Source organism: Pholis gunnellus, assembly GCF_910591455.1.
Source record: "Pholis gunnellus genome assembly, chromosome: 10".
In the NCBI taxonomy this organism is placed as follows: domain Eukaryota; kingdom Metazoa; phylum Chordata; class Actinopteri; order Perciformes; family Pholidae; genus Pholis; species Pholis gunnellus.
Window position 1 is genome coordinate 12,812,424 of NC_136537.1, and position 14,515 is coordinate 12,826,938.

General features: G+C 43.3%; 1 protein-coding gene across 1 annotated transcript in view; it reads right to left on the reverse strand.

Annotated features, from left to right (window-relative positions):
- The window catches only part of apbb2a (amyloid beta (A4) precursor protein-binding, family B, member 2a), a gene marked incomplete at its 3' end in the record, with an annotated part of 32,586 nt that overhangs the window by 5,928 nt on the left and 12,143 nt on the right, over positions 1 to 14,515 (reverse strand). The window contains exon 9 of the mRNA XM_079167825.1: positions 665 to 779. Coding sequence (XP_079023951.1) covers positions 665 to 779 — 115 coding nt within the window. The remainder of the gene's footprint in view (positions 1 to 664; positions 780 to 14,515) is intronic.

Below are 14,515 nucleotides of genomic sequence, written 5' to 3' on the forward strand. Positions count from 1 at the left end.
TGGGAGGAGAGGTGCAGGTAGGAGGTTCATTCAGATGAAGCAGTGTTTGGTGAGTTGTTGATATTTCGGTGGAAATTGGCTCTCAGACTTCGTGCTGAGAATAGACGTTTCACAACCACAGCTGTTTGTGGAACATCCAGCTGGTGCCAATCTGAAAAGATTTGTTCCTGCATCCAATAATCCACTGTGCATGATGTCTAACTTTTGATGGATTAGGGTTATGTGATCATCAATGCGTAAAAACGGGAAATATCTTGTTGTATTAGATATAGATACACACACACTCACATACTCACACACACACATGGTGAAAACACTTTTCTTGCTCTGTAACCTAAATCTTATCTCCTCTCCTCACTATAAAAGCTCTCAAAATGTCCCTCTATCTCTCTCCTCAGCTCTTACTTCTCTAGTAAAAGATAACAGAAATTTTGCTGCAAATGTGTTATGCACTCCTGGCTATTGGTTTCTATTTTTTTCACAAATTGCATGTAGGAGTATAGCATCTAAGTTACAACCTTAAAAAGTACCTGTGGATAGCTGCAACAGCAGAGAAGAGGATTTCTTCTCTCTTCAATAGTCACCCTGATTAAAGCTTGACACCTTGTTTCAGAGCAGCAGACAAGCTCGTTCATGCAGAGTCGGCAACGGCAATAACACCCACCTTAGAGCAGATTTCGTGGAGACTTGTCGCGATGGCTGCGGCAGGAGTATCACATCGGAACACGTGGCACTTCAGCACTCGCGTGTTCTTGTCTCTCGCCACGTAGGCAAAGTCCCTGAAACACGGACAGAAGACACTTGATGATAAATACCTTATTTGCATTTTCAGGCCCATCACAGAACTCTATCTCTTTGTAAAATTGACTTAATGACATTTTTTTCCATCTCATAACACTTCTTCAATACATATTGTATGTGGAAGGTTTTATTCACTTAATGTTAATACACCGAATAGCTACAAGCTGCTTTGGTTTTTTACTAGAGTAGAGTTTTCCTCTCAAAGCCTCCTGGTAATACTCCTTTGAGAGTCATCTTTGGACATTGTTTCGCATTAAGATTAAACACATCTTCCCAGAGGGCGCCTATCTTAGGGCCAATATGAGCGGATATGATTGCCAATTTGTGTTCTACATTCCCTTCAGCATTTTTCTTGAGTTTGTAGGGTTCATTTTTGGCATAATCAGCAAATTGAAACATCCGATATCTTAATATATTACTGTCCATTTTAAAATTCCTCCCAGGTTTTGAGCCCACATTTTTTCTCATTCCCCTCATCAGAACAGTTCTATTGGAGTGGGATTTACATATTTTCTTCATTCTGTGTTGTCTGGACTCCTTGCAAACATAAAAAAGTCCTTCCTTTGATATGTCCTCTATTTGGAAACTGAAACTTTTCATCCCCCCCTCTGCATCTGTTAAGAGTTGTCAACTGTTCAACAATGGAATAGAGACCCAGCAAGATGAATTGCAAGAAATGAAAACACATAATTATCATTACCCCATTTTGCATCATAATATACTGTATTTATTTCTTGTTGGCGCTCTGCTCTAATTAGCGCCCTCATTTTATGTGAAAATCTTGCATTGATATTTGTGTAATTTACAGGCTACCATAAGCTCTGCTGCTGTTGCCGTAGTTCCGGTGCTAGACACTGGTCATGGTCTAATGAATGAATAGATTACTTAAAGCAACTTTAACATGTGGCATGTTGTGTGCTGTTGCTCAGTAAACAACAGGTTTCTCTGTCCGTAGTCATTCCTCAACTGAAAACTGTGGTTGCCATGTTTTGGGCAACTGACACAGACAAACACACACACACACACACACGCACACGCATACGCACACACAGTTATACTGTTATACAGGAAGGATGATGTGTGTCCCAGTGCCTGTGGAACTATGTGCCACATGGAAGGAAAATGAGAGTATGAGGGTGAGACTGAGAGACGAAGCTCCACGGGGAAAGGAACTTTCTGCAGAAAGTGGATGGGAGATGAAACACAGGTAGGTGTGGGAGATACACGCACACACACACACACACACACACACTCAAGATGAAAGATAGACACATTTCTTCCTAATTAACAGGTGAGACAAGCTGCAGAACAAAAAGGTAGGAGGATGTGTTTCTAGTCAGGACCTGAATGATTGAATAACAGAAGCAGAGTGAAAGAGGGGAGTGGGGACATGCAGTGAAGCCAACTGGATGGCAGTGTGACCAGCTTCATCTTCATGCACACACACACACACACACACACACACACTCCAAAATAACCATAGACGCAAACAGAAATATGGCATTATCACAGTGAGCTCTTTGTGTTTATGAGTCCATTATCCGGACTGTCTCTTCAGCTTAATTGTGTGATCACACACTTTGGGTCAATAATCATCTGCGCCTGCAGCCAGAAGTGCAATGTGATGCACGCGTATGTGTGCGTGTGTGTGTGTGTGTGTGTGTATGCATCAAGTGCGCTTCGTTCAGGGACATTTAAACAGCGTGTCACCAATGCAGCAGGAGTGGCCTTGCCTCACTACAAATGGTTCTTTTATGACTTCTGGACCCTCTCCTGGGGATCACAATGCTATAAAACATCATGCAACCCTTAATAGGAAAGAACCCGGGGCTCGCTGATGATTTAGCACCAGTGATTTAGATCTTTAGTTGTTGCTGCTGCACTCCTGTACAGAGTGCAGCAGCAACAGTGACTCTGGATGAAGCAAAGCCACTGATTTGATGTCTGTGATGACAGAGTTGATTGCACAAGGAGGGGTGGGAGTTTGGCACGATGATTTCTGAAAACTAAAGAGAGACACGATCACAGTCGAAAAACACCACAAAGAGCAGTTACCTTTCTCTGGGTCCCGGGAAGCAGAAGGCAGGTGGGGAAAAAAAGGGGAGGGAAGCAAGGAGGAAGAAAGGAGGGTGGTGAAGGAAATAGTAAGGAAAGAATGAATGAGTTACAGAAATAAAGTGGGGCGTTGAAAAATGGCAGGATTGTGTTATGCCAACAGATGAAAAGAGAGCAGAAGGTGGAATAGAAAAAGCAAGAGGAAAAAAAACAAGAGAAACGTTAATACACACGACATACGGAGTCAGAAACAGTCACGATGCTCTTTCACCTCAATTACAGTTTTCCCGTGAGATGTGTTTTATGATGTGTGTGTGTGTGTGTGTGTATGTGTAGCTGGAGCTCAGGTCTGTGTACATTTCATTTCAGTGTCTTAAAGCGTTCCACTACATTATGACACAGCACGCCTTTTCTGTTAGATGTGCCAACATAGCTAGCATGCACACGCACACACACACACACACACACACACACACACACACACACACACACACACACACACACACACACACACAGTGTTGTTACTGCAGCTTTCCCTCCCCCTACTCACCATTTCCCTCAACCTCTTCCTCCTCTCAATCTCTCTTTCATCCTTCCCTTTGCATTCACTCTTTAATCTTCCTCTCCTCTCTCTCTCTCTCTCGTCTATGCACACTCTTTTCTTTCAACAACAGGAGAAGCCCAAAAAAGAACAAAGATGCAAAACAAAAGATTCATATCAACAGTGTAAGTCATCACAGCCGCTCTCTTCCATATTCTGTGACGCTCCATTATCAGCAACACTAGAAAGGAGGCACAAGCTGAATAAAGAACAGAGGGTTAATTCAAACATTGACTGCCTTTGATTCTTTGATGATCCACTTAGTAAGAAGCCGTCTGCGTGTGTGTGTGTGTGTGTGTGTGTGTGTGTGTGTGTGTGTCTGCATGTATTAAAATGCATCTCTTTCTCTCTGTGTTTCTCTGTGTCTGAGTTTCATTCATGATTTTCTTTGCTCCAAGTCCATTTACTTGCCATTCTACTTCCTCCTGCTTCATTTCTAATTCAGACATGCCTTCTTCACTGTCAGTCACTTTTGTGAAATTGGATTTCAGTGTTGAAATTCTGAGTGGTCCAAAATCTGCTCTCCACATACCTCTGCAATGTACCCCTTTCTTTCTGTATTTTTCACAACTATTTGCATAAGAGTGTCAGGCTGAAAGTGTTGCGAATGCTTTATTACTGATGGACAAACCACATCACACCTGATTCAAACCCAAGACAGACTCCTACTTCCCCAAAACACCTATAGTTTTCTCATGATCACACTGATTTGACTTTTACGACACAAGACTGAGAATGAGCAACATCTGGAAATGTATCTTTTTCTCTCTGTTTTGGCCTTTGCACCTGAAAACTGAACATTTCAAAATCAAGGCATTTGAGATTTTGGAATACAATTACATAAGCTTGTTGATGAAAGGTATGGTTAAATGACTTATCAACCAGTATAACCCTGTATAGGTAATGATGTATGAAAGAGGGGACAGAGTCTGCAGAACCCCACACCTGAGAGATTTTTAACCGACCAAACTCAGTATAATTTACAGTAATTACAAAAAAAAACGAAACAAATTTTATTCTGGTGGTGGAGAATAACATCAGACCTGTTGGCTTCCTGTGGCATTGAGGAGCAGTTATCCCTGACCTCAGTTAACGGAGAGGGTGACACATGGTAGAGAGGGAAATGCAGCCAATCAACTCACAAAAGAAGATGAATGGCACATAGACCTCAGAGATGTAGAGAGAGTTTTTGGGAGGAAAGTGGGGGGGTGGGACAGATAGATAAAATGTTGAGAGAGTGGAGTGTTAAAGGCAGGAGGCCAGAAAGCCAAAATGAAAAGGTGGAAGTGTAGCAGAGAGGTGCGAGACTCACTAGGGGCTGGATTGCGGAGGAAGAGATTGAGAGCAAAAAGAGAGGTAAAAAGAGGTGTGACATGAAAGCAGAGAGGTGAGTTAAAGCAATACTCCCACCACTCGGGCTCTTTCTCTCCCTCTCTGTGCTCCACATATTTCCAGAGCTGTATAAAGGATGACTGACTCACTACTACCAATCTCTCCTTGATCCTGATGGCTGTGAGGCAGGCTCGCCTGGAGATGATGCCTACAACTCGGAGATTAAATGAGGTCACGGCTGCGGATCTATGGTGAACTGGGTTTGAGAAACGTTGCACAGAACCGTCAGCAGCTCTGACATCACCCAACCATCAGTAGTATAACAGCACTGTGTGTGCTTGTAACACTAGCATATACGGAACGGAAAATCCCACCCTTACAAAATTAAACATGGTTTCAGTTTGTGACATTAAATGCCTGATGCATTCCTCCATTTCTGTTATAAATTTAGATCCCCTATAGCTGAAATTATTTTACGATTCGTTAAATTGCACAAAAGCCACCAAATACGGTGGAGGGATATCAGAAGCCGCTGAAGAATGCTGATGACAAATGTAAGAAGAAAAAAATCTATACTGCAAAATGCTCTAGAGCAGTGATTCTGAGGTTAGTTGTGAAAATGATGTATTTGCTTCCATTATAGTGGGTTTCTGCATGAAATAAAACTATTGATTGTTAGTGTAAATGCAAGAAAGCTGCAACCAAAGCCGGATTTTTCCCACTCATGTTTGAGATGACGGTCAATGAGCTGTGGCGAAGAGCTGGAGTTAAGGAGCGACTCAAAAGTGCATGCATTCCCCCCACGCCAAATCTCTACACTGATCTTCTGTCAAATAAAGGCCTAAGAAATCATTTAAAAAAAAAAAACAACAACAATAAACTGATCATATTCCCATTTCCATTAACCATTACACTGCTGTTATTAAACTCGGTTTACTCTTAACTTTTGTTTTGATGGTGGAGTTCAAATACAAATCATGTTTGATTATTTGATTAATTAAGGTACATTGGGTAAAATATGGGAGAGCTTGGGTAAAACATCTGGGAGCTTCACGGTAAACTCCACATGATGCCACATTGTTTACTTTTGACCAGTTATCCATAAAAATAAGAAGATTTCAACAGTAAACAACTAAATGGGCCCAGGAATGGAGGTGCATCAGCAATAACTGCTTTGTGTTGAGTGTTGATGGTTTTGCAATTTCTTTTTCTTCTTTATTGTCTTTTTTTCCCTTTTAATTTGTTGCCATAAACAATACCATTGGCAAATGTACTGCTCGTTTATTTAGACTATTTTCATTTATAATACTGTATAATTAAGATGCAAGTAGTTTTGACAAACTTTATCCACAACGACTTTGCTATGCATCTTCAGGTGCTAAAATGGTGTAATAAAACTAAAGTGTCCACAACTGCTGCTGTAATAGAGGCTTTTTAAGAGGCAGTGGAAACAACACACATGTAAGTAGTCCCCAGCCTGCTCTGCTGTACTTTCCTCTGCTCTGTGGCTTCCAGTATCGCTCAGTAGAGACTCTCCAAACCATCTGTCACACGCACACACAAACACGCAGAGCGCCGTGGCATCACACACACTTCACACAGACTTCAATTATCAAACAGCTTTACAGAGTGTCTGGGTAGTGCAGGCCACTATGCTAATGCACTTACATATGCTAATTGCACAGCCAAATGCTAATTAGAAATGTCTGAGGAGGAAGTTCTTGTGACTCTCCTGTCAGCAGGAAGTAGACGGGGAGGCAGAGAGGGCCAGGTGTGTGTGTGTGTGTGTGTGGGGGGGGGGAGGGGGGGGGGGGGGGGGGGGGGGGGAATATGCTCTACTTATTGATTGCAACTGAACTGGTAACTGTATGATTACTGACAGTGTTGTGAATTTGGCTTCAGTCCAAATGTGGATGTGGATCAGATCCAGTTTTACAGTGAGATGAACTGTGAGAACAACGCTAGAGTGGAGACAAACAGCTGGATGGTGATTTAGAGGAAAGCCCTTTCATCACACTGTAAAGAGAATAAAAAAGAAACACCTCACAGGTAAATTCAAATGTAGCAGCTGTTTCCCTCCAATTATTCTCTTTTAAAAAAAAAGTTTCTTCTTGTAACACTTGCATGAGACTCTTGTTTTATAAGCTTACTTAAAAACCTGATGCAGTGTGAAATCATCCTCAGTAAAACAAAGCACTCTGCAATTTCCTTAAAAGGAACACAATTATCAGTGCAAAGGCAATATGAACACATAAAGATGACATCTTAATATTATTCAAGAGAATTATAAGAAAAAGATAAATCCACCCTGAAGCTCTCTTTGTAAGTGCTAAAAAAGTGAGGGAACAGTTCTGCTGTCGCAGCCTTCAAATGCATTCATATTTCCATGAATTCAAATTCTGTTGATGGACCTTTTTAATCTACATTTATTTTGCTGGAAAATTCTCAATTTCCCTGTGTTCAAACTCAATAAACATTGCAGGACACTGATGTGAGGACACTGTCTTTCAAACATTGGACCCCTGAGTGCTGATAATTGTGTTTGCAGTAAACAGCGTGTGTAGCTCATGACTGAAGTTAATTGTAGTTGATTGTAATGGAATGTAGAATAGGGTGATAAAACCCAGAAAGAAGAGATGCAAAGTGGACACTTTAAAGAGCCTATTAATCGGACCGTACAGAGCTGCTGACAGATATTGGCTTAGTTTTACAGTACTGCAATGGTGATGCAATGTTAGTGTCCACTAACTGGTATTTACAATCATGTCATTGGCATGCTTAGATATCCAATATTCTAATTAGAGCCGAACTAATACTGGATCTTTCTGATATCGTTATCAATATTTGAGAAATACTCATATATTGGCATTTTTTTAAGCATTTCTGAAGCATCCCCTGCATTTGTTTGTCTAATTTTAAATCAACCAGTTGGGAAATAAAACAACTCTTCTCTTGCTGAGAGTTTGATGAGACATACGTTAAGCTTCGAGTTGGAGCCAGAGGCAATTAGCTTAGCTTAGCATAAAGACTAGAGGCAGAGGCAAACAGCTAGCCTGGCTATCTCACAAATCCACCAACCAGAACCTCAAAAGCTCAGTGATAAGAAACTATGGTTTTCGCGGGGGCAAGACATGGTCACCTCACCTCACTACTGGGACAACAAGAGTCTGGAGAGTCAATGCAAAAAAATCATCAGTCATTGTGTGTATGGATTAAACAAATGAGGCACACAGTGTTAGTCAGTGGGTGTGTTTTCAGTATTTATGCTTTTCCCTCCACTGAGTAAAACCAATCTTCTCCTTAACTCTCAGCAAAACACTTACAAAACCATATTTCCCAAAACTATTCCTTCAATTGGTGAGATGGCACAATGACAACAAGTGTCTATGAAGCAGGATCTTGGAGTTAATTTGGATCCGACTAAAAGCACCACCAGTAAAAACCACAGATGCACTGGAGTACTTAAAGTCTTTGTGACAACTGAGCAGGGTAAACCCCTCTGCGACCTGGTGAATTAGTGATGGCCCACAGCCATTAAGCCTAATGTAGAATGTCTGTGCATAATTACCTCTCCACACCGTAAACTTGTTTACAGCACCAAGATCAGCCGCGAAAAATGAGCACCAGGACTAGAGGGTGCAGTGAAAGAGGAGGAGGTACCTCATGACACACACTCCCTGCCTCTCTACGCACATGTTTACACACACACACGCGCACACGCACGCACACACAATCACCAATATTGCCCAAGGCAGCAAAGAACTAGGCCAAAATCAAGTCAAAATAAAAATAAAACTGTTGTCTACAGTGTATTAAACAGCGTACACAGCCCACAGCGCTGTTTGTGTGATTTGAGCAGTCTGTTGACGTTGTTTACAGCAAAAGCAATGCATCAGTTTGATTCGCCCTCAGTGCCTCGGCATCGTTTCCAAGAAAACGCACAGATTTACAAAGCTGATGGTGAAAATGGTGTCTTACTAAAAGGGAGAAACGCACACAACCCCAGTTTATGTTCAGGCAGCTTTGTGACCCAATTCCAAGCATTCGGTGTGGCAGAGAGGCAAACGAGAGAGGGAGGGGCAACAAGCCGAGGAGACACACACAGCATCCGTGTGTCAACACTCGTCGTATATCATTACATATTTAAAAGCAGAGATAGGTGGGTGGGCGAGAGGGAGAGAGAGAGGGGGAGAGAGAGAGAGCGAGAGAGAGAGAGAGAGGGAGAGAGTGTGGGGAATAAGGGATGAGTGATGAGAGGGAGAAAGAGGGATTCTGGGTGGGCGAGAGAGAGAGAGAGAGAAAGATGATGTCCTGCTGTTCTCTCCACTCTTGATCATTTATACATCACACTGCTCTGGATTGTGAGTGAGAGAGAGAGACAGAGAGAGAGCATGTGCGTGTGTACACAACTGCCGATATTCTCAACTGAGACAGAGCTTCAGTGAGATGTCACTTCAGTATGACGCCCCCATGCATGATCTTACTAATGTGTGTGTAGTGTGTGTGTGTGTGTGTGTGTGTGTGTGTGTGTGTGTGTGTGTGTGTGTGTGTGTGTGTGTGAGAGAGAGATAAACAGAGTGTGTGGGAGAGTGCAGGGATTTGGTGTCGGGTTAGTGTTGAGTTATGCCAAGCTCTACTCACAGTGTAGTTGGTTTCATACACTGTATGTAACCTAATTAGCTGCATGTGCCATAAATCATCATGGTTCATGCACATAGTGAACAGTGATTAGTTGTCTCTCTCTCATTCTATTTCAAGTAGATCTACAGAACATTTTAAAAGGGTCAGTTCACCCAATTTACAAAGAACATTCAGTTTGATTAATTGATTAATTTTTTATTTCTTTCTCAATCAAAACTACCAAACATCCCTTATTCCAGCTCTTCTTCTTGGTCTTATGCAATATCAAATTGATCTGACTGCTAGTCAGAATTGATCAAGAATCAAGACTTGGTTGATTGGCTTAAATAATTTGTAACAAGCATTATATGCAATTTCTGGACCTTAACTAATTGATTCATTAAGAAAATAATAATCTTACCTCTAGTGGCATCTACTGTCGAATGTAGATAGTTTATTTGAGATAGTCATCTCTAATAAATTGAATCAAATGGTTAACATTTTAGCAAATCTGACTCGCACCAATGCATAAACAAATAACTAGACTTGATTAGGGCCCTTCGGTGATGACTTGCTAAAATCCTTCCAAACAAGGAAGTTAAGCAGACTTGTTCCAAACAAAGCTTCCAATAGCAGGTTTATCTCATTTGAATTAGAGGAGTTGGTGTCAGCCAATCAAGATCAAGTGTTGGGACTCGTTGCCCTGTGGGGACCTCAAATTACCTGCATCTAATTGTAAATCAATGGATTGTGAGTAGTCTGATCTTGAGCTGCAGCAAGATTTTAAATCATAATCATGAAAAGTGATAAATGCATTCTTCTAAACACACTCTTGTCAAAATGAGTAAATCCTTTGAATAAAGTGAGGTATTGATTCTGAAAAGGGGAGATCGATTCTCCACCACATACATTTATTCTGCTAAAGGCCCATCAACAGCTGCCTCACAGAAAACAAACCTACATCAAGCACTTCCAAACAAGTTGAGTATTCAAATATATTCAGCCTAAACCGCCCGTGGCCACTTCTGAAGTCTGAATAGACGGAGTTCAGGTAGACACTGACTGCACCAGTCTCCCGCTGTGTTCAGCTCTGTGTGATCAGTGAACATCAACATCACCTCACATCGCCGGCCGCCACGGACGGGGCCAGCGATGGTTTATCAGGGTGAGATTTATTGGCTGGTGGGGCAAGGGAGGGGATCTATAGGAGGAAAAGGAGGAGTAATCCGTCAGGCAGACAGGGATTACAGCAGGTGTGCCTAACAATGCTGATGCAAAAGAGAGAGAGGGACGGTGAGAGCGTAAATGCAAGAAAGAAGGAAGACGTTTTTTTTAAGGTTTTTGTATTCCTGAGTGTCTCTGTTTGTAATTCTGTCTCTGTGTGTGTGTGTGTGTGTGTGTGTGTGTGTGTGTGTGTGTGTGTGTGTGTGTGTGTGTGACATATGACTCTGGGCTGGAGAGTGAGTGGGGACACCAGCTCCAACCGTAATGACCCTTCAGAGAATGAGGGTTTCTGGGAGGCTGGGTGGACGTATCCTGACACGAGGCGTGTGTATGTGTGTGGAGAAGTGGGAGTGATGTATTGTGGGTAGATGGAAGGCGCTGACGTGGAGGAGCGATGACTTGCAGGGAAAGATATAGAGGTCTGTACGGGGCTCAAATCGGAGCCGGAGTGGGATGGAAAGGCCATCAATCACTCTGGCGTCTATCGAGTGGGTCTAGGTGTTCGGACCCCGTCCCTGGGGGCCGTCAGAGGGGGCCTTGCATGTTAATTAGGGTTACACGGGCCTTGACATCAGCAAATAAGCTGCGGTTCAACTGGGGCGTCAGGATTGGAAGAGTGACTGCTACAATCCAAATATGCACAAGCTCTATTCATTGACATAAATGGAGGCGATCGCTAGGGTGTGTTCAGGATTAAAATATTTATGATACTGAGGGCTTGTGTCTCTCATCTCCTCTTCCCTTGTCCTCTTCCCTTGTCCTATTCAATCCTCTTCTCTCCTCCTTTCTTCACTCCCTTCTTCCTCTCTTCCCCCCTCCTCTCTCTCCTTTTCTACATGCCACAGCTGTCCACAGAAGGTCAGAAGTGGGGGGGAAATAAGTGAGAGCTGGAGGGAATAAGCAAGCACTGATGCCCACTAATGAATATGAATGAATTGTGGTTCAGTGTGTGTTTGTGTCATTACGAGTGTGTGCATGTGTGAGTGTGAGTGTGAGTGCTAGCTGGCACATCTGCTGATGAGCCATTAGTGAGGAAAGGTGACAATAATTTGCTTTAATAGCAGGAAACACACACACATAGACATCACAGGGCTGTACATCACAGAGGCACACGCCCTCAGTTTTAAAACACCAGTCTCAATCCTAATAAGTGTCACACGCCAAGGACAAGAAAACAAGCAGGACCTGCCCCCCTAATGTCGTAAATCATTTCACTCTGGCTTTTTGTTCTTCGCTTAGTGTTTCTACGCTCATCCCTCATCCTCCTCTTTCCTCCTCCTCCTCTGCTTGTTATGGGAGATACTCAAGGAGAGAGAGAGAGAGCGAGAGAGGGGAAAGTCCACATATTTATACAGTGAAGGCATTTATCATGTACACACACACACACACACAAACACACACACACACACCTTCACCTAGGCATCTATCCTCACTTTAACAAATTCAGAATGCAGTGCAAGACGTATATGTCAAATATAGTAATATTTTGTCTCTGCAGAACACACACAGACATAAACCAAGTGCAATATCAAACAGCTGCAAAAAGCTGCGACATGCACTTTGAAAAATCCCCACAGCTCATCCTCACTCTATAATCCCGTCTTTCTCAGTCACCCTTTTGCTTACTTCGTCTCTCTCTCTCCTTTCTTTCTTTCACTATGTTTTTTTTTTTTTTTCTTCTTTCTTTTCTGGTTCCCTGAACGTCTTGCTCATGTCTCAGTGACTCCGGCTGCAAACCTGCTGCTGCCAGCCATCGTCCCTACACCTGACAGCTAGCCAGCCAGGGAGAGAGAGCGAGCAAGAGAGAAGGAGGGAAGGAGGGAGAGAGACAAAGTACATAGCTTGAAGTCAAACACGCAGCAGGAGGTTGAAAAGTAAATGAGTGAAAAAATGAATGAAAGTAGGGCTGGGAGCTGTGCGTTGTGTCCTCTACACACACAGAGCAGTTGGAAATCAACAGAGGAGAAAGACTTGGGGTAATGTTGGGATGGAAAGAGAGGCAGTAATGAATGACTGTAAGTAGAGAGATGGCTGGCTGGCTGGCTGGCTGGCTGGAAGGATGGATGGAAGGATGGATGGAAGGATGGATGGGGAGAACTAGAGGAGTGAATGAATAACAGATAGGGGTACTCACACAAGCAGACATGCTCGCCCCGTTACAGACGACCACTTCCTTGCCTCGTTAGCTCCAAAACCACGGTGACATTGCTGTAGCCACAGTACCCGGGGGTAAAGTCTTCCTGTCTGCTTCCTCTCCTTTCCTCCTCTTCTTCTTCTTCTTCTTTTTTTTAATCCTCTGGGGCTCCTTTTCCCCTTCCCTTTTCCCTCTTTCCTTCCCCTCCCCCTGCCTCTCCCTCTCCTCCTCCTTCTCCTCTTCCCTCTGCTACACCTCTTCTCTCCCTATCTTCCTCTACGGTCGGCTTCCTTTGCTTTGCTCGCCCGGTCCGAAGAACCTCCTGCAAAGTCCTGCCGTGTCCTGCTCAGTGCGAGCAGGGAAGCATGCACTGCCTCTCCCTCCCTCACTGGCTCTCCATCGCTCTGTTTATACCCCACTCTCTCTCAAAAGCACAGCCACTTTTTTTTCCCTGCACTCTCCTTATTTGCCGAGAGTATCTTCTCCTCTTCCTCAGTTGCCGCTATCTTTGTCCCTCTCTTGTCTTACTGAAGCTTAAACAAAAGGGAAGGCTTACACCCCGTTAAAGTGCAACGATGGGACAAACAAAGAGAGGCAGAACGAAGAAGAGGCAAAGCGCAGCCAACGGCACAAGAGGGAGGCAGAAAGAGCGCTGGAGACAAAGAGTGGAAATAGCGCAAGAGCATTACAGACAGAAGAAGGGGATGGAGAAGAGGGGGAAAAACACAGACACACCCGCTTTTCACCATCACACATATACACACAGAGTGCTCCAGATATAGACCTATGACTTCATCAATTCAAGCCCATGTGCCGTCACACACACATGCATGCAAAACGTGCGTACGCGTGCCCAAACGGGTGTGCTGGGAGCCGGACTTGCTCAGTGCTCCAAATATAGCCTCATGACTTCATCGAGGAGCTAAACCCCGCGCGCCCCCCCGCCCCCTCGCCCCGCAGCTCTCGCCCCGCTTAAGAGACAGGGGGACTCATTCATATTGAATCAAGCTGAAGGGGAAAGAGAGAGAGAGAGAGAGAGAACATTCAGGACAAGACACGGAATATTCCTCAGATAGATGCATTGAGAAAGACACAGGAGACGGAGAGAGAGAGGGATGGAGAGAGCAAAGGGAGCTTTTCTTTGAGATATCTTCCATGCATGCATTCAGGAATTTGAGTCTGGCACTACTTCTGTGTTTCTAAGTCATGCACTAGACAGTAGAAGGGGTATGTGGACACGTATGTGGACACGCAGACTATACACCCATATGTGATTGTCTTAATCTTAATCATTATCTCACTCCATGGGCTTTAATATGTTGCTATAAAAGCCTTCACTCCAGAAATCTTTCCAACAGATTTATGAAGCTGGCTGTAAGAATTATTGGTTGATGATGAAGTCCATGTTCCAGTTCATCCCCAAAGGTGTTAGATGGGGTTGAGGTGAAAGTTCTTCCACACCAGACTCTAAGTTATTTTTAGTTTAGTTACCTAACAACACAGACCAACCAAGATGGTGGCACCATCTCACCAGCACTGCTGCAGCCCACTATCACAGCACCAGCAGACTCACAAGTAACCAATAAATAAAAAATAAAATACAATATATAATGACTCTACTATATATGCAAGAGCTCAATCAACAAATGCACATGTTAAATAATATAGAGCAGAATAATCAAAACACATAATTAGCCTCTCACATTTCATTTACTGACATATGATGAGCCCTGTGGCGATGAGCCAAA